We start from the raw sequence: 26,489 nt of genomic DNA on the forward strand, positions 1-26,489 counted from the left end.
TTCTGGTTCGGAACTGTTCCAAGCTTTTGAGAAGCAGCCTTCGCAAGTCCAGCGACATGATTCTGCCAAGGGTGACCATTTTAGGAGACATTTTAGGGTGTCCACCACATCTGGAAGAAAGCCTTACTTTCAACTAAAAAACGAGGCTCAGTCAAAATTTGAATAGTCCAAATTTCAACATACTCTAAATATTTTGAAGGTTATGATATCGGCCATTCTGCAAAAGAGAAAAATGTGAAATTTCAGACTTATTTTTGAAGAATCGTATTTATAGACAACAAATGAGACGAAAAAAATTGAAAAATATCAAGAATTTGATATTATTTCTCGGTTGAAACGTGTAGTTGAAACGAAATGGCAGAATATGTCCTCAAGTGTAGAACAGTTGTCAAAGAATAATGGTCTACTGGGAATTTTCAATACTTTTTGACGGAATATTACGTGACTGATGGAAAATTTCAAATAATGCAAGTGGTAATGTAGCAGTTGATACAATTAGTATCTCATGATATACATATGACAAAAATTACACTGTTGATATGGTGAAGGAGTGGTGCAAGAAGTGCCCTTTATAGGATTCAATAAAAATAATCAACTATACGATTCTAAAGACTTGCACCTCAAAAATTTTTCATGAGATTAATTTAGAATAAAGTCTAGGGAAATTATGAGACCACGTACGAAAGTTCTAAACAGTATCATAAAGAGCAGCATTGACAAAGGCCTTTTGAACTTTGAATTTCACCCTAGGTTATGATGTTTGTTTTCACCAATAACGAAAGAATGAGGAAAACATTTGGAAAAATATGATTAGATTCAAATTATCTAGTGGAAGATCAGTAATACCGAGTTCAAATCGATCATAATAAAAAAATGTAGGGAGGTCACTTTATAAATGGTCACCTCATACATGTGTTATATGGCCACATTAAAAAAAAATATTACCTTATCTGCCACAGAAGATACAAGTTTGGCAATATCTATTCCTGATGGTCCAGATCCAATGATCAAAACTGTTTTGTTCTTGTATGATTTCGGATTCCTGTAATCGTGACTATGGATAACAGATCCTTGAAAGCTAGTTATTCCTTCCAGTTGGGGAACAGAAGGTACAGAATAGTTACCAACACACACAAAAACAGCATCGTATTCATTTTTTATGTTTTCCCGAGTTTTGAGATCGGTTAGTTCAAGATTCCACCTTTTATCGTTAGAAGGTATAACCTTCTCCACGTGATGATAAAACTAAAAAAAAAGAGAAATGTTTAGTCATTTATAATATTGTATCATGAACCTAGTTGATAGAATATAATTATTACAGTGAGTAAATCTATTTGATTTGATTGGTGAATTCAAGCTATAGAAATTTTCAGGTTATTACTGTGTACTCTGTTTATTTTAAATGATTCGTCTATTGCTCTCGCGAAAACGGTAAGACCTACAAGGTCGGTTGAATTGGAAAAAGTTTCCAACTTCGGAGAATCAGAATAATATCTCTTTTCAGGTGAAGAATATCAGTAGTTGTTTTTGAAACAAATACTAGAATAGTCTATTTTAATTTTATTGGCTCTACGTCCCCATATGAAAAAAAGGTGTTCCATATTTATTTGTTTTATCATGATATTAACCAAATTGCAATATAACGTTTCGTTCATTAGATTTTATCATAAATTTTAGATTTTTGAACACTGACCTCTAGTTTTTTCATTGATTCAATTTGTGGCTACATAAATCGAAAAAAATAAAACTAGAGGTCCGCATTCAAAAAATTAAAGTTGATGACGACATCTAATGAACGAAACGTCGCATTGTAAATTGGCTACAACGAATATCAAACAGTATTGAAAGTTTCTCCCTTTTTTTTTATGTTATATCATCTTGAGTTATTTCTTGAAAGCCGTCTGTAACCCGAGGGTTTATTGGTTGAAAAATTTACACTTTCACTTGAGAATAAATCGAAAAATATTGGCATTAAAAAAACAGGAGTTGTTTCGAATTAGTCGATCTATCCATTCCCGTACTTTTCAATCCAATAACCTCCCCTGGAGAAGGGGTGTCCTCCACCCGCAGGATAAAATCAACCTCCGTTAAAGGATCAACTTTGAAATAGAGGGCGAGTAGAATATAAATCCACAATTTTTGTTTTGAATGAAAAAATCACTTACCTTAATGAATTGCAGTAAATTGAAAGCCTCAGCATACTCATTAATATAGTTCAGCACTTCGGGTTGTGATATATAAGAATGTTCAGGTTTTTTGTGAGGAAAGTCTTCAAATTGCATCAGCTCCTTGGGTAGATTTGTGCTGCAAAAAACAGTTTTTTTTTTCAGAAAACTCGTAAAATGTCAGGTTATTTCCGGCGTGAATGTCCTTTTCCAAAACGGAAAATTGAACTGGTAAAGGAATATTTCTTTCTATGTATTATCAGATTACCGGTTGAAGAGGTGAAAACCATAGGAAATATTATTCAGTCTAAGAACCCAATCCATGTTGGACTGAAACTGATTTATGAATTACCATCAATTTATAAATGGTTAGAATAAGCAAGGGGCTACAGAGTTGAAGAATTTGATTGAACTACGTTGTTTAAACCTATTTTCTGCATCAATCTTTTCATACGGATGAATATTTCAGCTGTTCACAGTGAGATAGATTGATGCAAAAACGAATGTGAGATACCTGGGAATTGCGGTGGACTCTGGATTACTGTTCATAGACAAGGATGTTAGGAGAAAACTAGGATTATTAGCAGGAAAACTGAGAAGGTGGACGGGGTGCAAGTGTGGCGGAGTATAGTCCACGACAGTAGAGTCAGGAGACAGCTGAGCGCAGCACAGAGGCCCTTTTTGATCGTCTCATGTGTGGAATATAGGACGGCGCCGACGGCTGCACTAAGCGAGATGTCAGGTATAGCCCCACTTCATATTGAAGTCAGTGCTAGATACTATGGAAAATGAACGGTACGGTGAAAGGACGATTGGTGACAGAGTGAAAGAGGAGACAAGATACTCCCCTGGATGCAAGGGTTGTTGCTGGAGAAAGAAATGCCGTATGAGGGAATGACTGAAGTGTACGTGGACGCCGGTGTGAGAGAAGTGTGAATGAAGCAGAACTGGTCGCTATAGAACGAGCGATTGGAATCTGGAGCATAGCAGTGACTCTGCTATAGCGGTGGAACTGATGAAGACAGTACGAGTGGAGAATAAAAAAGTAGCTCTGATTCAGCGATAGATTGAGGAAAGGAATATAGGGGAGCATGGACCGAAGTCGTCTGGCGGAAGGGGCACTATGATGGGAATCCTGGTAATGAAAAAGCGCGCCTTGAGGCCAATAAAGGGATGAATGAAGGCAATGAAATATTTATGGGAAGTTAGGCGAATGAGTAGTAAGGGAGAAGAGTGGAAGAGGATTAAGGAAAGTATCACGGAAGAATGCCAGAGAGAATGGGAAAACGGTATGACTGGGCGACTGCTTTCCAGATTCTGTAGAGCAGTCGGGTCTGAATCATTGAACCTGTCGAGGAAGGCAGTCCAGTTCACGGGGCACGGTAATTTTCCGGGTTACCTGGCCAGGTTCAACTTGGGTCCGGAGGTACCCTGTCCATGTGGATGGGGGGTGCCTGAAATGGCAGAGCATGTGAGTGAGATATGTATGGACGGAGATAAAGTTGGGTGGCGAAATTGGAAAGAACGGCTGGAACGAGAAAAGGAAGTACCTAATGCAAATGAGGGACACGAATGGAAAGAAACATGAATGGATACTAGTTGCAAACGAATGAGTAGAGAGTGTGGTGAGGGATGAATGTGACGGATGAGAGGCAAGCTACCAGCTCGCCTTCCCAATCTGGACAGAACATGTCCAAGGCACACTGTACGGCGTTGTGGACGTCAAATGTATAGGTTTTCTGGGATACATTGTAATTAACAAACTGAATCCAATAATTGATGAATAATGAAAAATTAATAATTTATGTTTTTTGGACTTAATGTAAAAAGATCTGAATTTTCGTTATTATTTTTGTGTTTGTTTCCTCTTTGGTTTAGGAAATGTAATATTTATCATATAGTAGTAATAATTAGAAAAAGTTAATTTAATTTTGTATATACAGGAATTATAATTTGACTTGAATTGAGTTGGGTCTTCTGCCCCTGCTGGTTCGTTCCTTCGTGTGATCGACGTTAAGCGTCGGCGGTACGATTGGAGGGGGTGGTGAGTTCGAAGGAGTTGGGGTTCTCTTGACAGTGGTGGCGCTAGACAGAGGAAGACGCCCAGTTGAAAGGCTTACGAGCTAGAGCAACAAAGAGCTACGTAGTCAGTTGGGAAAACATCAATATTGAAAGCGAAAACAGAAGTAACAAATATTTTGTTGATATCAGATTTCTAAAGCAGTCTGTACGTTTGTCTTCGGTTCATTAAAAATGATTAATTTCAATGAGAGACGTTTAATTGAGATACGGAAGCGTTTATCAGTCCTACCTACCGGCGATCCATACCGGGAGCCTTTTTAGTTCCTGGCTCCTTGTGGGCAGTCACGAGCTGTCGCCATATACGTTCTCACAGTCAACACAAACCTTGACGACAGAAACGTCAACGATCAAGAATGGGATGGATAAAGTTGCGAAATATACGTTGAGTACCTTGCAAAATCCCATCCAACTTTTTACGACTTTATTTTGGTCCTCATAAATGTCGAGACTTTCATCCCAAAGACCGGGTTGATTGCAGACGGTACTGATTAACAGCTCCACATCGTAATCTCCCATTATAAATAGTGTGAAGTGTCAACTAGGGAGAGCCGTTTTCACTCCTCGTTTGGAAGCCTCCACTCATCCTTTTGCATTTTAAGGAGAAGACGTGGTTCCTCGGATCTAGGTGCAGGAGAGCTCTCACGTGGCGGTTTCCGCTCTTCGTATGAAAGCTCCATTGGACTCGTTGCGTTTTGACGCTAAGAGCCTTCCTATCTCTCGGGAGCGAGGAAAGTGAAGCTCTTCGTGTGGAAGAGCGCTTATATTAATGATGAATGGAATCCAACATCTTAAAAAACATAGAAGTAGTATCTTATTCCAACAATGTGAGCAGGACCATGCTTCTGCTTCGAAGTGTGAGTCGTAGATTGAACTACGCGTTCAGTACTATTGGAATACATTTAGTCTCCCTTTATACTTTGATGAAACAACTTTAATATTACTGAACTGTGAACGTGAAACATAAAATGAATATGTTTTGACCAACCAGTTAAAAGAAACTAGCCATTCAGAAATGGCAGATCACATCTTTGTCTATAATATATTTACGAATGTTTTCCTCCATCGGATACGTCATACGCATATTGAAATCAATTTTTCTTATGGAAATTTCGTCAAATCATTATTACCTACCAATCAAGCCCCTTTAGTCTTGTGTTGGTTATTACATATAAAGAAAATATATGGTATTGACGTGATTTTGTACTTCTAGTCACTCAACATCAACTTTTCACCAAACAGATATATAAAATTGTATCTGAGGTTTTTCAAATATTCATACTGTGAGTTTCATCATTGATTGCTTCATATAGTTTTGAAAACATACGCGAATTTGACTCCGGTGATTTTCTATCGAGTCATTCATAATATCTTGACTAGAATAATAAAATTCCTGGTCACATCTATCTTAACGCGATATATTCAAAAACTCTGACTCACAATTTGTACTTGAGAGCATATAATTTTCTGTAGGATTACTTAGAGTCAATGGTAGGTATGTGACACTTCATTTCAATAATACATCAAATAGGCTAAGGCCCATTAGAAGAAGTATACAATAATAGAGAAGGTAACTATTTCTAGATAAATTGGAAGTATCAGTGAACATTTTGATACTCAATTAGGAAGTAATCTATACAACTTATTTCTAAATTGATTCAGAACTGGTACGGATTTGATATTTGAGCATCAGTCATAATTTTACATTTTTCAACATCAAGAAAGAGTTTTTTTCCATTACACCACTTTTGAAGTGAGTTCTATTCCTTCTGGAGCAACATACAATCGGATAAATCACGTATTTCTCTGAAAAGCTTCAAATCATCGGCAAAAATCAGCTTGGTTGATTGTATCAAATCGCATGTATCATCTATGAAAGGTTAAAATAACAGCAGCCTCAAATTAGATCTTTGGGGAATCCCCGACTGTGCGAAAAATACCTTCATACTCGACATATAGACTATGATTATTCAAATACGATCTTAGATTTTGTATTTTTGTTAATTGTTGATGAAAAACTCTATCGAATGCCTTACTAAAATTTGTATAGATTGCATCAACTTGACATCTATCATCCAAATAGTTGGATATGAATTGAGTAAAGATGCTGAGATTCGATACAGCTTCTCTCATTTCCATTAAGCCATGTAGAAATTCTGATATCGAATTCGTTACATAAATCTCAAAAAGTTTGGAGAATACAAAGATGAGTGCAATCGGTTAGAGTTAGAGATTTCCTTTTTCTTTCCTGAATTCTGATACTTTCGTGATACTTTCCACTCCTCTAGAGTGGAGTGGTTTCCACTCCTCTAGAGTGGAAAGTATCACGTGGCGTATTCAACATGGCGTTGAAGACAATGATTAGAGAATACTTCATAATATTGATATATTTTTTGACAAGTTGGCAAGGTATATTATCCGGGCCATATGTTAGTCTGTCTAGAGGCTGCATTAAGTATATTTTCTACCGATATCTATATTTGATTAATCAATTATGGAATTTGAGGATATTATTTTTATTATAATTCTGACATATGATATGACAACTGACTGGCTAAAAGAAAGTTTTTCACCACTATTGTTTTTTGTGCGTTGACTGTACATATAACCAGAATCCTTGCAAATTACTTTTTGAGAACTTCTAATGAATTTTTCATAATTTTCGTCAATCCGTTTTTGTTGGTTTTCGAACTTTTGCAAATGAAAAAGTAGGTGATGTATTACATAATTTATAGTTCCACTCCATTACTTGATCGAAATGCTACAACATATCGTTGATAATATAGAAATAAAGTACTTTTTAGAAGAACTTGAATTGTTTATTTTGTACCTACCTCAAGCCTTCATACATAGATGAGTGAATTGGTAATCCAAATTCATCTTTGCCTGTTTTATCAGTGTAGTTCCAAGTACCTCCAATACTTCCAGTCTTTTCGAATACGTCACAGGAATGTCCATGGTCTAAACTATGTCTTAGAGCTGTGAGACCAGCTGCACCAGCTCCTATAATTGCTATTCTCATCCCTGGATGAAATGTAAAAACGAACTGAGATTGCAAAGTGGAAAAATTATCTTATCATATCGCGAACCGAGGAAATATCATGTGTTTATTGAAATAATATGATTGTGTGATAAAAAAAAAACAGAAATTATATCTCTATACTACTCTGTTAAAAAATAAGGTGAATTTTCATTTATTTCAAATAGTATTATTCATTTATTCATCAATTTCTATTTTGTCCCCTTTGAAGTAGTCTCACTCAGATTTGATAATAATAATAATAATAGTCTTTATTGTTTCCCAGCTGTAGTTACATACAAATATTTGAATAAATTACAGAGCCAGTTGCTGATATAACAAAAGGCGAAGTTCAACTGAGTTGGAAAACACTTGTGCAGCGAGTTACAGTTCGATAACCTCTTACATCAGCAGGATATTGTTCGATGACCCGAAGACGACATCAATTATTTTGCTGATATCTGCAAAGTCGGCAATAATTTATGTATAAATAGGTTCAATTGATTTGTAATAGCCAGTACTTATATTTCATAGTTATTAGTTGTTACTCTGTTCAAATAAAAAGTTTTTAAAAACCCTTTTGTGTGAACGAGAAATATAATTGGCGCAGTCGCTAGGATAGTGGAAGAGTCCTTAGAAGATCCTCGTCGTTCTCACACGTTTATCCACTATTCTCCCGAACCAAGTTCCACCGAGAAGCAAGTACTCCAGGAAGAATTCCGGCCGTAGACAAGAATACCTCTTCACTATCGTCCGTCAAGGAATATCTACATAGAAATAAGTTTTTGGTGACAGAATATGCAACGAGCCATCATCGTCATCCTGTAAGCATAAATGAACTCAACTTCATCAATTGCAAATACTATTTTACGTCCCCCTACCTTAGTTTTACCAAATTCACCTTCAAGTACCAATTCTCGCCCATCCATTATTCCTCAAACAATTGACCAACCTTTAAATCCCATCAACATGGCAAAACAATTTGACCTGAAGAATTTTTGGATTGTACCCGAATACGATGGAAGCCCAAATGAATTATACCAGTTCATCAACGTATCAACAATGATTCTGAACGAATATTGGAATACTGAAGACCCCGGCTGTTTTCAGAACCATATATTGATACAAGGACTACTCAACAAGCTACGAGGCAGAGCCAAAGACGTCATCTCAGTTTATGGATGTAGTGATTGGAACAGCATCAAAGGAACTCTAATACAAAACTTCGCCGACCAACGGAATGAAAATTCCTTAACAAGAGATTTGGTAAACCTGCGACAAGACCAGAACGAAACACCACAACGTTTCTACGAAAAAGTCATGGGGCTTTTAAACACAATATCAAACTATATCGAATTACACACCGCCGATGAAACAATAAAGATCAGCAAGAAAAGCTTTTTCCAACAACAAGCTCTAACAACATTCCTAGCCGGACTACGAGAGCCCATGGGATCCACCATAAGAGCAATGAAACCAATAGACTTGGCAACAGCAATGCAGTACATCCAAGAAGAAAACAATATCCGTTATCTACAAAGGACGTTTGGACCCTCACAAGTCCCCAAGAAACCTGTCCAGACCCAGCAAAAAACTGCAAATCACCAATATGCCCAGCAATCAATACCACAGCGGATGTACCAACCCATGCAACACTTTCAACGACCCGGACAACAACAACCTCATCAGGACATGGGACTCCAACCACCATTTCAACAACCGACCTTCAGACCACATTGGCAACCAAATACTCAACAGAGACAGATGTGGCCTTCAGTCCAACCACCACGTTTTGGACAGAACCAACCAAATAGGCAGAACGGACAAGAACCAACACCAATGAGCATCAGTACCAGAAATACTTATGGAGCACCAACGAGGAGCATGAGAACCCAACCTCAGGCAAGACCAAATTTCAATCCAGCTCCCATGTTCAACATTGAGCAACATGACGAAGACTTTGCATACGAAGCAAACCCCTATTACATTGAAGAAACCTGCTCTTATCCCAATCAAGAACCGACTGAAGAATTCCAGGTTCAAGAAGACCAACAGGAACCAGATGTAAATTTTCCATTGGATCCAGGACAAAACCAAGAAACATAGTGGAACTGCATACATTCGACGATAAGAGAGAACTTCCTTATATAACCATTGCAAATCCTCCCCTCAAACTCCTCATTGACACCGGATCAACAAAATCCTTTCTCAATCCTGAATTAGCTTTCCAATATTACAAGGATTGCATCAAAAAAGATCCCTTCGTCGTCACTTCCATTTTCCAAAACTATTCTCAAGATTACAGTGCAGAAATCCCCATATTTCCTGAGTTTAACTCAAACGGCATTCTGAAATTCTACCTCTTCAAATTCCACAAAACTTTTGATGGCCTCATTGGACTCGACAACCTGAAATTTCTCAAAGCTGAACTGAATTTTCCTGAATCCTCCCTTTTAACCGAATACTCCTCTCTCCCAATCCAGTACTACGAAACCAATAAGACCCAGTTCTACTCTATTCAATTGGAGCCAGACAGCGTGACCCAAGTACGACTACCGGTGAAGGAGAAGAATGGAACTATCATGATACCAAGACAGAAACTGCAAGGCGCTTACATCCGTGAAGCTCTCACTGATGCCCGTGATTATCTAGCCTGGACGGAAATTGTCAACTTCAGTCCAGATAAACTCCAAATCGTTCTAGCCGAACCAGTACGCAGCAGCCCAATAAATCTTCAAGAGCATCATATCTATTCTGCTGACATAATCCCATCAGGAAACAGAGACCCAATCAACAACATGGATGATCTAATCAGAACAGACCACCTGAATCCAGAAGAGGAGATGCATATCAGAAAATTATGCAGAAGATATGCTGATATTTTTCACCATCCAGATTCCTCACTCACATTCACCAATCAGGTCAAACACCATATAAAAACCAGAGACGAAATCCCAGTCTACACAAAATCATACCGATATCCGTATGTACACAAGGAAGAAGTCAAGAAGCAAATAACTTCGTTATTGGACCAAGGAATCATCAGACCTAGCCAATCTCCCTGGTCCTCACCAATTTGGGTCGTTCCAAAAAAACTGGACGCCTCTGGAAAAGCAAAATGGCGTATCGTTGTGGATTTCCGCAAAGTCAACGAGAAGACAATCGACGACCGCTACCCTATTCCGAACATTTCTGACATCCTCGACAAACTGGGAAGGTGTCAATATTTCACTACCCTGGATTTGGCAAGCGGATTTCACCAAATAGAGATGGCAGAGGAGGACATCCCTAAGACCGCATTCAACGTCGAAAACGGACACTATGAGTACCTGCGTATGCCGTTTGGACTGAAAAATGCTCCAGCGACCTTTCAAAGGGTTATGGACAATGTCCTAAAGGGTCTACAAGGGACTATCTGCTTGGTTTATATGGATGACATAATCATCTTCTCTACATCTCTGCAGGAGCATATGGTCAACCTCACAAAAGTTTTCCAACGTCTACGAGAAACTGGTTTCAAAATACAAGTAGACAAGTGCGAATTCCTGAAAAAAGAAGTCGGCTTTCTAGGACACATCGTCACTCCAAATGGGATAAAACCAAACCCAGCAAAAGTCAAAGCAATCATGGATTATCCTGTACCTCGAACTGTCAAAGAAATCAGAGGATTCCTAGGACTCCTAGGGTACTACAGGAAGTTCATCAAGGACTTCGCCAAGACTACCAAACCGTTAACCTCCTGTCTCAAGAAAGATGCCCATATAGAGCATACGCCAGAATTCCTAAAATGTGTTCAAACTTGTAAAAACCTGCTTACCAATGAACCACTACTACAGTATCCGGACTTCACAAAGCCCTTTAATCTGACCACAGATGCCAGCAATTTCGCCATAGGAGCCGTTCTGTCCCAAGGACCCATAGGAAAAGACAAGCCAATAGCTTATGCATCCAGGACCCTGAACGAAACTGAAATGAAGTACTCTACCATCGAAAAGGAAATGCTAGCAATAGTTTGGGCCACCAAATATTTCCGACCGTATCTTTTCGGCAGAAAATTCAAAATTCTGTCAGATCACCGTCCTCTCCAGTGGCTCTTCTCCTTGAAGGATCCAAACTCAAAACTGGTCCGATGGCGCCTGAAGCTAGAAGAGTATGACTACGAAGTGGTCTACAAAAAAGGCACAAGCAATACCAACGCCGATGCGCTCTCCAGAATAGAGATACATACAAAGGAGCTCCATGAAGCAAACTACGACGACGACAAGGCATCTCTATTCAACCATCCTCCATCAGAAGTTCCTGAGTCTGCAGATGACATCATCAACGATCTGTTTAAAGATTGCATTCATCAACATTTTCCTGAAGATAAGGACCCCATACCGCAAGAACAAGAAATTCAGAATGAAGCCCCAACCGAAGGAGACAAGGAATGCGTGAACCTGAACCCGGAAATTACCCCAGACGAAGATACTAGTGGCATCACCAACCATACAGCCAGAGAAAGTCCAATATTAGAAATACCAATATCAGAGAAACCTCTCAATGTCTTCAATAACCAAGTCATCTTCAAACGAGTAAGCTATAACCCAGCAAGAACGGTGATAGAAGAAATATTCCCGAATAAAAGAAGATACCATGCTCAATTGGGAAACGACAATATGGACGAAAATGTTTTTAACTTTTTCAAAGAATATATCAGCCCGGGAAAGAAATACGCTTTGATGTTCGAAGATGAAGAACTCTACCCTAGCATGTGCAGAATCTTGAGAGAGACATTCAAGAATTCCTCTTTCGATCTCATAAAATGCAACCGCCTTTTGGAAGATGTCAGTTGCTCAGCTAGACAAAAAGAAATAATCAAGCAGCATCATGAAGGAAAAACAAACCATAGAGGAATCACCGAAACGGAAACTCGGATCAAAAGATTGTATTATTGGCCCAATATAAAAAAGGATATCGAAGAAGCTATCAACTTATGCGAAACTTGTCAAATCAACAAGTATGATCGAAGACCAGAGAAGCCAAAGTTCATGCTGACACCTACCCCAACGAAGCCTCTTGAAATAATACACATGGATACCTTTCAAGCTGCTGGACAAAAATTCCTGACGATTGTGGATGCATTTTCAAAATATGGCCAGGCATATCCAATAGAGGGATGTAATGCTATCAACACTCTCAATGCTCTCTTAGTATTCATCAACCATCATGGAATACCACATATGATCGTCACTGATAATGGAACGGAATTCAAAAATGGACTGATCCAAGAATTTGTTGACACACATAAAGTCAACATTCACTATACCACTCCAGAAAACCCTCAGTCAAACGGGATAGTCGAAAGATTCCATTCCACATTGATCGAGCACTTGAGAATATTGAGAGATACGCATAAGAAAAGAGACATCAAAGAACAGATGCTCTATGCCATCTTAGGATACAACAACTCTATCCATTCAGCAACAAGACAGAAACCTATGGATATTCTGAACGGACATCTCAATAGTCAAGACCCATTCGATATCGACATAAGACGAGCCTTGATTAACAACTACGTCCAACAACACAGGGAAAAAACGAAGGAAATATATAGGAAAATCAACGAAGATTTACAGAAACAGAAAACAAATATCATAGAGAAGAGAAACAAGAAAAGAGAAACTCCTATTACCTACAAACCCTGCACCAAGGTGTACACAAGAAAAACAGTGAAAAGAAACAAACTGCTACCACCCTTCCTCCCAAAATCCATCCAAAAAGACCAAACAGTAACTGTCGAGACAGAAAATGCAAACGTCCATAAGAAAAATATAAGACATTTGCCTAATAAGATTACTAAATTCTTCGTCCCTTTACAGTCTTCATCTGACGAGAGGACAGGAGATCGAAATCCAGAACCTCAAGACAAATCCAGGACTACTTCCCCTCAAGATGGGACAAGCAAAGATCAAGACTAGTACCCACGACTTCATCCACTACTATGATCTTCAACCCATCCACGAAGAGATATTCGCTATAGAATCCCAATATGATGCCGTCTCCACAGCAATTCGTAACGGACTAAGTGACCCTTATTTCTTCAACTTGCAAAATTTCGATCAAGGACTGAAGTACCAACTGAAAACTGCCAAGGAAAAGCTACAGACTCTTTATCCTCTCAGTAGACCCAAAAGAGGACTCATAGATGGCTTAGGAAGTGTGATCAAAGCAATTTCTGGAAACTTGGACCAAGAAGATGCAAGGAAATATGAGAATGCTATTGCTTCCCTAGAAAACAACCAAAGGAATATAATAAGTCATGTGAACCAACACATCAGTTTAAACACAAGAATAATGGAAAGCTACAATGAAACCATCTCTCTATTAACACATAATCAAGATACCATCTCAATAGAAGTCAAGAGAATTGAAACCGATCTCAATAGACTCGTTTTTGACTTCAATCACTATCTGGAAACCAGAAACGTATTGGATCAAATCAACCTGATACTTCAAGTTATTTTACAAACACTGAATGACTTAGAAATGGCAGTATCCCTGGCAAGGATCAATACAGTCCATAACAGCGTCCTCAAAAGCGAAGATTTGAGTTGGATCGTAAGGACACTGCTCACCTACCACTCAGAAAACCAGTTACTCTATAACCAGGAAGACGACATTCATAAATACTACGACGTCACCAAAATAGATGCCTACTACACGGATCATAAAATCGTATTCATTCTTCATGTTCCCTTAATATTCCCTGATACATTCACCTACTTCCACTTATTTCCCATTCCTACACAAAATTCGACAATAATCATTCCACCAACTCCTTACCTAACAGTCAGTCCCTACCTCTACCAATACCTAAATTCACCTTGTGAACGAATTGGCCTGGATTACCTTTGCGAAGAAAATTTCCTCCAAGATACTGGCAGATCCCCTGACTGTGTTACCCAGATGTTGGAAATAACAGATGAAGAAGCAAAATGTGAACACGTTCCAGTTTCGATGAATGCAACACTGATTCTGGAAATGTCAGAAGCCCATTACATAGGAATATTTCCACAGGCCACGAAGATATCTACACATTGTTCCAGTACGAAAGTTATGGTTCTGGAAGGAGTGCATCTGATAAAACTTCCACCAGGTTGTGAATTCAAAACCAACAATGAAGCCTTCATAAACTCCATGTCATAACCATATACCGATGATACGTCAACAGTTATTACCCTTTTAAACAAATCTGGTTCGTCGTTGACGTAATTGGACAATTCCTGAGCGATGCTCATGCGACGATGCAATTTTGAAACGAACTTCACTGCCACACGGTTCATGTCCAAAATTTACGAAGAAAATGCATGGCATGAGCCAACCGATATGTCGACATCCTCAGCCACTTCTCAAATAGTGATTCGACGATTGCCCATAACAATTTTCTTCCCTTTCTCATTATTTTCCTCGGTTGTTGATGTGCTGGGGCGAGCATCATCCTTCCTAAGTGTCGCGGGAGCCATGACAACGACCCCAACTGCAGCACTTGGGGTCCTACTGGGACGGGGTCCACCATCGCACATCTACACACAAAGAGAAGCTCGACTGGTGACACACATGCTAATGCGGGGGCAAACCCCAATCAGCCAGTCACAAGGTGCAGAATACTAGAAACTGTACAATGAACTGAAGGCAGATCCAATACCACGAATGCCCGTGGATAACACAGTTTCGCAGTAAAACCTTCAAAAAGATTTCAAAATCATCATACCAAGTAGAGAGGACTGGCAAAACGGCCCACCGGTAAAAGAGGAGGAAACTTGGTATACAGATGGCTCAAAGATCCAATAAGGAGTGGGAGCGGGTATATACGGAGGCAGAGTAAAGATGAGAATCGCACTCAGCCTCGGACATAATGCAACTGTGTTCCAGGAAGAAGTAGCGGCCATCGAACACTATTTCTCCTATACAGTTGCATTATACTATACAAACAGGCAGAAGGTTACAAATAAAACCATTGCCATTTTCTCCGACAGCCAGGCGGCAATTAAGGCGCTAAGCTCATTTTAAGTATTCTCAAGAAGGCACTCTCAAATGACCACCATAAGAGTATCGGCATCCTGACGAAGGAAAATGGCGACAAAGCCGCCAACCTTCAGGAGAGTGCTGAGATTCTTATGGAAACTCACTTCCCAGGTTCTGTCTTTCCTGGAACGACGAACTGGACGGATGTACCAACAACACTCTCACAATACGACTGGCAATCTGCTAGTGCAGTAATTGATGAGGACAAAATAAGATGGGCTATATCGGACTTTTCCCCCTTCAAGTCACTAGGACCTGATGGTATGAGACCAGCCCTACTTAAGTGAGGACTGGACACTCTAATGCCGCACCTGGTTGGAATATTCAGAGCCTCTCTAGCTCTGAGGCATATTCCCAGTAAGTGAAAAGAAGTAAGAGTAGTATTTATCCCAAACCAGGTAGGATGGACTACACCCTACCAAAAGCATTCCAACCAATTAGTCTCACATCGTTTTTCTCAAAAATCATGGAGAGGCTATGTGAGCGGCACATAAGAGATGAAGTACTAGTTCACAACCCACTTAATCCAAATCAGCATGCATATACTCCAGGAAGGCCTGCTGATTCGGCCCTTCATCATGTGGTTGGCAGAATCGACAGATCATTGGACAACAAAGAATCCACCCTGGGTATATTCATAGATATCGAGGAAGAGTTTGATAAAACAACCTTTCCAACAATCACCCAGCAACTACACTCCAGGAATGTACCCCTGGTAGTGGGAGGATGGATAACCAAGATGCTATCTAGTAGAGCAATAAGTATTGATGTAGAAGACATCACATTGAAAAAATTGGTCATGAGGGGATGTCCACAGGGAGTACTATCCTCGTACAGGAAGCTAACATGGAACTCTCATCTACAGAGTAGAGCAAAAAGAGCATATGAGGCTTATGAGCAATGCCGGAGGATAGTGGGACGCGCATGGATCACCTGAATCTACACTGCAATAATAAGACCTATGTTAACGTATGGAGCCATTGCATGGGGACCGAAAGTTCTACAAGCAACGGTCATCCAAAAGCGACTGGCTTGTTTAAACATCACAGGAGCCATGAGAACAACACCAACCGCGGCAATGGAATTTATCACGGGTCTGACCCCTCTGGATCTGTACGTTAAGGAGGTTGCGTCAATGTCCATGGTACGATTGCGCACGGCTGGTGTAAAGTTTGAAGTAGGAATGGGTCAATTGAGGCTGGGCCTATGGCAGGAAGCGATTACTGCGCAACCTCTGCTGCAGGCAACAAGCGATGCAATTGAACCCAGGTTTGTGTTTAATAAACCCTACAAAATACAAATTAAGCAGAACATAGAGTAGAATGATACAAATGCAATACAGATTTATACAGCCGTCTCAAAAACTAAAGAAGACTCAGGTTGTGGAGTGTACTCCAGATCACTAAGCCTAAGAATTAAGTGGGGAATGGGAAGAAATACCAGCGTGGTCCAAACAGAACTGGCTGGTATCTCAATCGCCACAAAAGAAATAACCAAGAAAGGAATTTCTGGCAAAAACATAACAATCTGCACTGACAGCAGACAAGCCCTATCAGCCTTGAACAGACAACGTATAACCTCAGGGCTAGTACTAAAGTGTCACCAAGATTTAGCCAAAGCCTCGGTAGATGAAAACATTATCCTGAAGTGGGTTAAAGAGCATGACAGGACTAAAGGTAATCGCATTGCCGACTCTTTAGCCAAGGAAGCGGCTGGACTAAGAATTTTGGTGGCACCTACGGCCTGATGACTTCGACAATTGCAGAACTAGTCAAATGTTACACTCATGGTCAATCCTTAAAGAGATGGAATGGAATCAAAGGATGTAATCTTGCCAGAATCACTTTGGGCCACCCTGGGAAGCTGGCGCCGAAAAAATATCTGGTTATGACCAGGAAAAATCTACGTCTAATAGTAGGATTTCTGACTGTCCACTGTCAACTAAGGAAACACCTCCATAATATGAGGCTAGTGGACACACCTCTATGCAGGATGTGTGAACAGGAAGATGAGACTGTCAGGCATGTCCTGTGCGAGTGCCCGGAGTTATCGTCAATAAGAGAGTGTGTGTTCGGCGAGTCTTGACCTGTTCACCTTCCTGGAGGGGACAGGATAAACGATGACCTAGGAGGACAACTCCACAGCAGCATGTACAATGGGTCACATGTGGCCTAAGTGCTGTGGGCTTACACTCACCCTCCCTACTCTACAGATACAGAGTCGGTCGGTCGTTAGCCAAGCGGTTCGGCGTGTGTGCTTTTTTCACTCACTCGGATTGACTGGTCGGTGGTTCAAGCCCTAGTCTGAACGATCGATCTTCACTTGCTATCGTCCAACCCGTGTAAAAGGTAAGACCTCGTTAATCCTTAGCTCGCACAAGTTTCGACTTCTGAGGGTTGTCGTTCGTAGGGGTGGGGTGCGACAGCTGGTTGACGGAAAAACAAATTTTAAACAGAGAAGTATTCTAAAGACTGGTGGGAAGCTGTCTGAGAGACTCAAAGAGCTAAGTACCCAAAATAGGTTCACTCTAGCTTGGGTACCCGGCCATGAGGGTCACAAGGGCAATGAGGAGGACGAGGTTCTAGCCCGTGAAGGCGCATCCAAAGTTGATCGGTCAAGAACCCTTCTGCGGGGTAGCAAAAGCATGTATAAAGATACCCATAAACTCATTTATGCAAGCCGAATCAATAGATTGGTGTAATAAGCTCCCGGGAATGAGGCAGGCGAAAAAGTTCATAGGGAAACCGTCGCCCAAATACACGGAAGACCTGCTCAACCACAACCGTAAGGTTGTAAGCGTAGTGGTGGGTCTACTAACGGGGCATAGCTGACTCAGGAAACATGTGCAACATGGGTCTGACAGATGAAACTCAATGCAGTTTCTGTCAAGATGAGGAAGAAACCGCACTGCAGGTGATCTGTAAATGCGATGCGATACCAAGGCTGAGACACACAAGACGCGGGAAAGAGAAACCAGCGGCTGACCAGCTATATGAAGGAGTCAGTGTCAAGGCTATGGAGTCTCATCAAAGAGATCAAGCTAGACAATGAGCATCACAATAGATCTGAAAAGATCGCAGTGAATCAGGCCAGGGGCCAGCTCCCCGACAATCTAATCTAAATCGTTATTCATATCTTCTCGATCTTCTGTGAAAAGCCTGTACATGTAACATTTTTCTGACTCAGAGTACAATTACCATATGCCACTGTCAACATTTCAGGTGATTTTTCACTCAATTCCAGAATTTACAGAAAACTTGAATATTACTGGAGTTTTTTCCCACACGTGTTTCGATCACCAAGTGATCATCTTCAAGAGGAAGATAAGATAAGATAAGATAAGATAAGATGAGTTTTATCTTCCTCTTGAAGATGATCACTTGGTGATCGAAACACGTGTCGAGGTGTAAAAATAACGATTTGGTGTTGGGAAAAAACTCCAGTAATATTCATTACTACACCAAAGGTTCCAAACAGTATATCACAAGAAAACTTGACGCAAAAACGAGACGAGTGTACAACATAAAAAAATCGTTAATTGAATGTACGTAGTCCGCGAAATTTGAAAATTCACCTTATTTTTTGAACTGCCCATTTATATCTTGATTCAAACCTAACAAATGCAACATAACAAATTAACTTTGTCTTGCCAATTGAAACAGTCAATTTGATTTCATAAATTATCGTAAATTTACCTAACTTGGCAACAGCGCCAACGCTACACGTTACATGTCGAACTTTTTTCCTGGCAGTGAATTTATTTTTGGTTATGTTAGTGCTCTGTGGCGTTTGAGTAGGTAATATTTGTGAATGAATATAGCACAATATAAAAATGGACAGCAATTCGTTGATAAAATGCTTTGTGAAGTAATTTATAGAAGATAAATTTGTGTAGCTTTATGTGTTAAACACTTACTAGCAATTCGTCCATTGATGTTAATAACACGATGAAGGATTTAATTTAACTTAATAACTCAACAGATCACTGAAAGAACGCATGCGCATTGTGATGTAGTTGTTCGTAATCTTCTATTTATTTAGTCTCATACATTATTTCATTTATTTTCATACTTTATAGAAATCTGAGTAGGTTCCTTGTTATACATTAGGCTTTATAGCTCCCACACACTGTCAAAATGTTTTTACAAAATATTGAATATGGCTTTTTTATACAGGTAGGTATATTGAGAGTATGAGGGGACGTATTTTCATAAATACCAGATCTACAAGAAAAATAAAATGAATGTTCTATTTGTTCACCTAGCATTTTGTTTTTTCTATCAAAACAACTGTGAATTTTTTTTTGGGTGAAAGTTATTATTTCTTCATCAATTTTTCTCTCATGAACAAGCTGATTTGATACTACAACAGAAAAAAATGTAGGCCTATACGAGTATGTTATACTATCTGTGCAAAGTCAGGTTAGTTTGCAAGTACATAATTGAAACCTGATTTATGAATGTGTACTAGAAAAACTATCTAATAAAACTAGATGTGAGACATAATATTAAAAAATTTATTAGTAAATTTCTACAAAGTTTTCATCGTCAACTAATTTATATGAACTATCTATTTGACCAACTCTTTCTGTTTGTATGTGCTTGAAAAGTTTGTTGAGGACTGGTCTGACTTTTTCGATTCCCGCTGTTTCTGTTAAGTCATCGAGATATTCAACAACTTGGTCCAGAGTCAACTCATGAGCATAACGATTCGTAGGTTTTCGAACACTCTCCACATTTTTCAGTACGTCTTTCATCATTTCATCCCTGGTTGTATTGCTTTTTCCTTCTAATAGGGCAAGAAAAAATTTCACCTGAAATGTTTCATAAATGAATTGGTTGCGATCCATAAAATTATCATTTCTTAACATATAAAGATACACAGGTACATGAAGAAATGATTGATATGTACGACGTAGAGGAACATAATAGATTTCAGATGTCCAACTGCATTTCATAACCAAAATATACACGAAAAATTGTCCAATTCACCAGTTTAATTAACATGAATCTATTAATATCCAGCATTTTTATATATTAGTAGTTACATGAGTGATGTGTTTGTGGTTTTCGGCCCTCTGCCATTATCCGCTGACACAACAATCTCTCTGACCTAGGAGGACAACTCCATGGGAGCATGTACAATGGGTCACATGTGGCCTAAGTACTGTGGGCTTACACTCCCCCTCCCTACTCTACAGATACAGATGCAAGGAAATCCTTTAGTTGCTTTACACTTTGATGCCATACAATGAACGTGTCATCAACGTAACGTATTCAAAAATATGGTTTCACAGTAGCCCAAATCTGCAAACTTTCTGTCTGACAATCAAGTCCAGGCGTAAGTTTCATTTTTGAGATAGAGATACATATTTTTCAGCTAGTGCACCAAAACAGATATAATAAACTGAAATGGATGATAAACCAACTAAAAAAAAGTAAACATTATCTGAAGTGTTCAAGTCAGAGTAGTAATGGTGTTTCCTGATGTTCATCATCGAATCCTGCTATTCAGAAAGAAGCTGCAAGTTGAAAGTTGAATTGCCATTGCAAAATGGAAACTGGAAAAGGAAACTTTGCCACACCACTCAAAGACTGAAAGATATCAAATGCTTTCATCTGATTTATCTGAACTTGTCTATAGGTACATGAAGCATCCATATTTTTAATGTGAGCGAAACCTTTTTATATTCAAAGCTCAAAACCGTACCACTTTCGATTTTTCTCGATATTCCAACGTGTTGGAAGCTACCACACGATATTACTGCACAATATAACTGCAGTCAAGGAAAGTTCTGCTGGATACAAAGGTTTGTATCAGCATTGGAAATGGTGTTTCTGAGCTTATGGTTTAATGCAACTTGCCTTAACTTTACCAATCTTACAAGAATAATAATGAGATTCTTGAGATAAGACGTTCAACTTTATGCTTCCTTTGATCTGAATTGTGTGCGTTTGCAAGAAATGCTGGTACACATGAATAATGCATCTACCAAATCGATCAAAATTTCAAATTGAGATCCAGATATTTGAGTCTTTCGTGATGTGTGATATGATGTCAATAACAGATGTTAGGAGTCTGTGAAAAGCATACGAACGTGGAAAACTTGCAGAACATTATCTGACGACGACAATCCAATCTTCAGCCATAAGACAACTCAGTACCTTTTAATGATAAGAATGACTACTTTCAGGAAGATGATTAATTGAGGCCATGCAAATCGACAAATTGAACTGAAATGCTAGTCTAAATTTGTAGTCGTTCTGGTTTGCTTAAAATTACAATATGGGAATCTCAGTCTGCATCTTCGAAAATTTAAAAAAATAGTCAACAATTTTTTCTGGCGCTATTTCGATTGTCTGGCACAATTTCCTACGATTATATATCTTGTAGCCAGAGAGATTATTCCTAAACAATAAAAGAAAATGTTTTGCTTGGCAAAGTGATTGTGTTACTATAGACTTCAGCATGAACTATAACTGAGCTGTCGGTCTCTAAAGCAACCTACTGTTTCTATGTATAGATGAAAATTTCAGACTGTGGCTCACGTGAAAAATACTTTTTCCAATGTCAATGAAATAGAAAATGTAATAGATGGCTATTCAAGCTAAAATTAAAGTAAAGGTTTTTCTCAACCTCAGCAAACATGAAAAGGAGTTTGGTGTGAAATTTGTACAAACTTACTAAGCTACAAGTAATGGAAAGTCTCAAAGTGATAGAGATGGTGGAACATTGAAGAGAAAGGGTAGAAGAGCGACCCTTTGACAACCAAATTCTGACGGCTTACGATTTGCTCAAGTTCTCAGAAAGCCATAACCTGATGATAATTGAAGTTTTCCAAATATAAGAGTTCAAATAATGGAAAAAATATTGGTAAACTCAAATGATTTATTTTCATTTCTCATTTTTAGATACGATAATAGCTTGTTGACGCCTATCCTATGACCAACATTAGCCCCCGTCGCGCATTTCCTTCTACGGAAGCCTGCAAAGGTCTCTACTTTCACTGACGTTAATATGGCAACAGGGAGGCTGATGTGGCCGTATTAATGCCAAAGCTACAAAGAACGAAAAAGTTTTTCTCACCGCACCGAAAGTCTTCATAAATTTTATGTAATGAAGGAGCAAAAATATAAAGAATTGTTGATCATTCTCAAAATTATCCTATTTTGGAAGGGTGTGCTGATCAGAAGAGGAATATATGTATCCGATGTGACGATGAGGCTGAAAGATTCTGGGAAAGGGGACAAATGGGGTCGAAAGCCTCACCTTGGAAAAAAAGTTGTACTTCGTATTTAGATAAATAACATATGACCTTTAGGGTTTCATCTGGAAATTCCCTCAGTCTGTACCTTTGCAAATATTCAAAAAGAGTCAAAATTTCCTTCTTCCGACGTTTCGTCAGTTCCAACACAATAATGAATAGTGTTATCGACTGCTAAGTGGTAAATTTGGATATCTCGTGAAATTTTACACTATGACTGAATACTTTGATACTTTCTGGAGGAGAGGAAATGATAAATATGCAGAAGGTACACTTCTGCAGAAAGAGGAAAAACAATTACTAACTTTGTAGTTTACTATCCCGAAAACTGGAAGTCTCATAGTGTGACGTGAGTGCTGAAGGCTTCTTGTTTTCTGAATGAGAATGAATGAGAGGGATGTCTCTCAAACAAAAATTCCTCGGTTTTCCCAAACTAAACCGACATCAGAATTGGATTCTTCGAAGAAATTTTATCTAGGGTACCTACTAAATTTAAGCCTTCAGCAATGAATTTTTGTTGAAATATAACAATGCCCACAAATAAGACAAACTCAAAATTGACTTGAAGGAGATCCTTGGAAAGGAGATCTTTGTTTTGTCAAAATTTATGAGAAAATGTCTTTATATGTGACAGAATACCATGTCATAAGGGTTTAAATATCTCATGCAAGTTTCTTTTTGTCAGTGTTATTTTCAAAAAATTTCATTTCTCAAATAATATTGCTTGAAGCACACATAAATATTCCTTCTCAATCTCCTGATATTGTTGAAGGGACTAAGCAATCTCAATAGTAAAGAGAGAATAGACAGATTTCACCTTCATTTATATTTTCAACAAATATACCAGACGAGCACTACCTTACCTGTAATCCAAATATGGCAAATGGAAATATCCGAAAGGGTATTCCAAGGAATGCCATTGTGGGATGTTCAATATTTATTATATGTTTGTATAAATATTTCACCCAGTTTTCCTCTACTTCTATTCCACATTCTGGCGAAAGGAAAGGGTAAGTATAAAGATAACCTGAAACAAAAAAGTCGGGTTATGGAAGCTATCGTAATAAAGAGTGATTGATGTATCAATTTTATTAAGTATTTTTAGGAAAACTGGATAGACAGTCTGGAAATTTGAAAAGAAGATTTAAAAACAATTCTATATAAAAAAAGTCTCAAAAAGTATTACTGGTACAACACCCAAATTTTGAAATTGGAAATTTAGGCTTGTGATATATCTTTTGAAAGGTCTCTTCATTCTCTATTCAAAAATGCTATAGCTTCAACTCAATTGCAACAATTAAGATAAAATAAATTAAAATCATGTGGTTACCAAAATTCGATAAAATACGCTCAAAACTTATTGCAATAAACTCAAAACTTGTTGAAGTTCCTACTGATAATAAGAAAGTAAGCAAAAACCATAGCAAGGTTAATGAATTGATGGATGTAGCCGTTGCTACGTAGTAGGAAATCATAAGTTTCAATTCTCTTTTCTTCATAGCAATGTTCTTTTTAGATGGTATCCTTTAAAAATCTGAAAAAAATTTCCGTGGTCACGTTAGTTTGAAATGCCTTGTCAACTGCTTTTGTATGTTACAACATTACTTGTCAGTATTTCAATTGAAGGTTGAAGTTCCTTAACTTCAAGTCTGACAAATGGTTAGATTAACGGAAATGCATACCTAAAATAACAGTTTTACTAATGATTGGTTACGGATATAACACCCGAACACAACAGGAAGTAGCTCACCTATTTCATGAGAAATTTCCTAATTTACCGCCCATATCTCAAGGAACAATAAGTGAAATAGAGAAGCAGTTTCGCAAGTTTAGTCATGTGGGGAAGATAAAAAAGCAGCTGCCAATGCAATCAGTGATGAACTCAAATTAGATGTCAACCTTGTGAATCTAAATTGAATGTAGCATCCGCTACATTCAATTTTAGCCATACATCGATAGTAAACATATTAAAAGAAAATAAAAGACATCCCTATAAGATGATACCTTCTCAGGAGCTCATAGAAGACGATTTTGATAAAAGAACTCATCTTTTTGAGCAAATGATGGACATGTTGGATAACAATATCATCCAATTAGAAGACGTTATGTTTTCTGATGAGTGTACTTTGTCTCTTAACGATCATACTAATCGGCAAAACTGCCGCTACTGGACAACGGAAAATCCTTACTGGATGAGAGCAAAACACATGCAATACCCTCAAAAGATGCATGTTTGGCAGTGACATAGCTAGGTAGCATAGAGCCCTGGGGAAAATTGAAAAATGGGGCCCCACTGCTATCAAAACTGGTAAAGTTTTATGAAGTAAAATCATTAAACATGCTAAGCTACTTCATCATCACCTCTTTTTCATGCGTTGCAGGGCAGGTAATAAAAATATTGAACACTCACAACATAAATTACAATTATTTCAATAACTGGAGTAGGTATCGGACAATAAAACGGAATAGAAAAGATTCAAGGGTTTATTATTATTATTATATAAAGATCGGACCTATCACCTGACTAAATAGCTATTATAATTACAATCTTCTCCTAGCTTCAGTTTTCGCAAAAGTATCAATTACTTCGGTTAAATCCAGACTTGATACGGTTTTGTTCTCAATTGCTATTAGCGATGAATGTCGGAGTCGAGTTTGGCCCATACTATTTCTTAAATAATTTTTTATTATTTTGAGTTTGCTGAATGACGTTTCAGCTGCTGCAGAAGTAACAGGAATTGTAAAGAATAATAACATTGCTGTAAATACTTCCGTTAGATACTTCCGCATTCTAGCACTCCATATTTACTTATTATTTCCTTACATAATTGGTGAACAGTTGAGTTAATTGAGGTACAAGTAGGTGGTGAATATTAACAAATTGAAGTGAAAAGCTAGGGCCTATTATATCTGAATATTTTCTTTGGAATTAGTCACACTTTTGTAATAAAGTTGCTTCATCAACATGTAATAAAAATGTTTGTGTTAGAAAATAGAATGTTTGACAGACAGCACTCATTCCAGTGAATCGTGTATTTAATTGAGCTATTAATGTATCAAGTAACTGAGTTGCCATGATTAAAGTCGTGTTGCCACCTGTCATATTTATTTTGAAAATGGGAGAAATTTTCGAAAGTTGAGTTTGATTGAGATTTTCTGGTAAGGTCGAGAGCCACCTGAATTTGAGGGCCCCGGGGCACTGCCCCGCGTAGCCCTTCAGTAGCTACGCTACTGATGTTTGGGCAGGGGTTGTAGGTTTCTCAATTACTGCAATTATTTTGGGTAAAAAACCCAAGAGACATTTTTTGTTTAGAATGAAACAGGCTATAAATTTTTAAATGGTAAACAAATAATAAGACAAAAAGTTACATTGGAAATAAATTTTAGGGGTTACGTTCTCCACCCTTTACAACCATGGGGTAAACCAAATAAATTTCTGACTAAGTGTCTTTTTGGTAGTACAAAACGTCAGGTTAATTTCAATATTGTAACTTTTTCAGTGCTTGTGAAAAAAATTGTTATACAAATTTTATGTACCCCCTTTAAGGGGCTGTATCTTAACAAGGGATGCTCCAATGAAATTTCTTTATATGAAAGATCTTATCTTTCTTTCGATGACGAATCACCTCTTTGAATGTTTTACACTTATTTAGTCACACCCTGTATATTCAATATGAATCGGTGTATCGGTCTAATAAATCGAAACCGGTCGTAACAAATAATAAATTAGTAAAAATTAGATGAAAGTTATTTTGTTTATTCTATATTTCATTATAAATTTCCACAAAATAAATAGGTCATCAATCGAACGACTACTTTGTTCTTTCCAATGAAGAAACAGATTGGTGGGGAAGAGGCAATAAGACACATGTCTCATTCCGGAACATCAATGCCC

General features: G+C 38.3%; 1 protein-coding gene across 1 annotated transcript in view; it reads right to left on the bottom strand.

Moving 5' to 3' along the window:
* Positions 1-26,489, bottom strand: part of LOC111513812 (uncharacterized) — a 49,396-nt gene that overhangs the window by 8,193 nt on the left and 14,714 nt on the right. The window contains exons 5-10 of the mRNA XM_074181107.1: positions 23,458-23,621; positions 19,854-20,143; positions 19,026-19,225; positions 7,079-7,268; positions 2,166-2,304; positions 946-1,245 (exon numbers count right to left, since the gene is read on the bottom strand). Of these exons, the coding sequence (XP_074037208.1) occupies positions 946-1,245; positions 2,166-2,304; positions 7,079-7,268; positions 19,026-19,225; positions 19,854-20,143; positions 23,458-23,621 (1,283 nt within the window). The remainder of the gene's footprint in view (positions 1-945; positions 1,246-2,165; positions 2,305-7,078; positions 7,269-19,025; positions 19,226-19,853; positions 20,144-23,457; positions 23,622-26,489) is intronic.

Source organism: Leptinotarsa decemlineata, unplaced genomic scaffold (genome assembly GCF_025532065.1).
Source record: "Leptinotarsa decemlineata unplaced genomic scaffold, Ldec_3_MD MMD2_tig00026307_RagTag_RagTag, whole genome shotgun sequence".
Taxonomy (NCBI): Eukaryota; Metazoa; Arthropoda; class Insecta; order Coleoptera; family Chrysomelidae; genus Leptinotarsa; species Leptinotarsa decemlineata.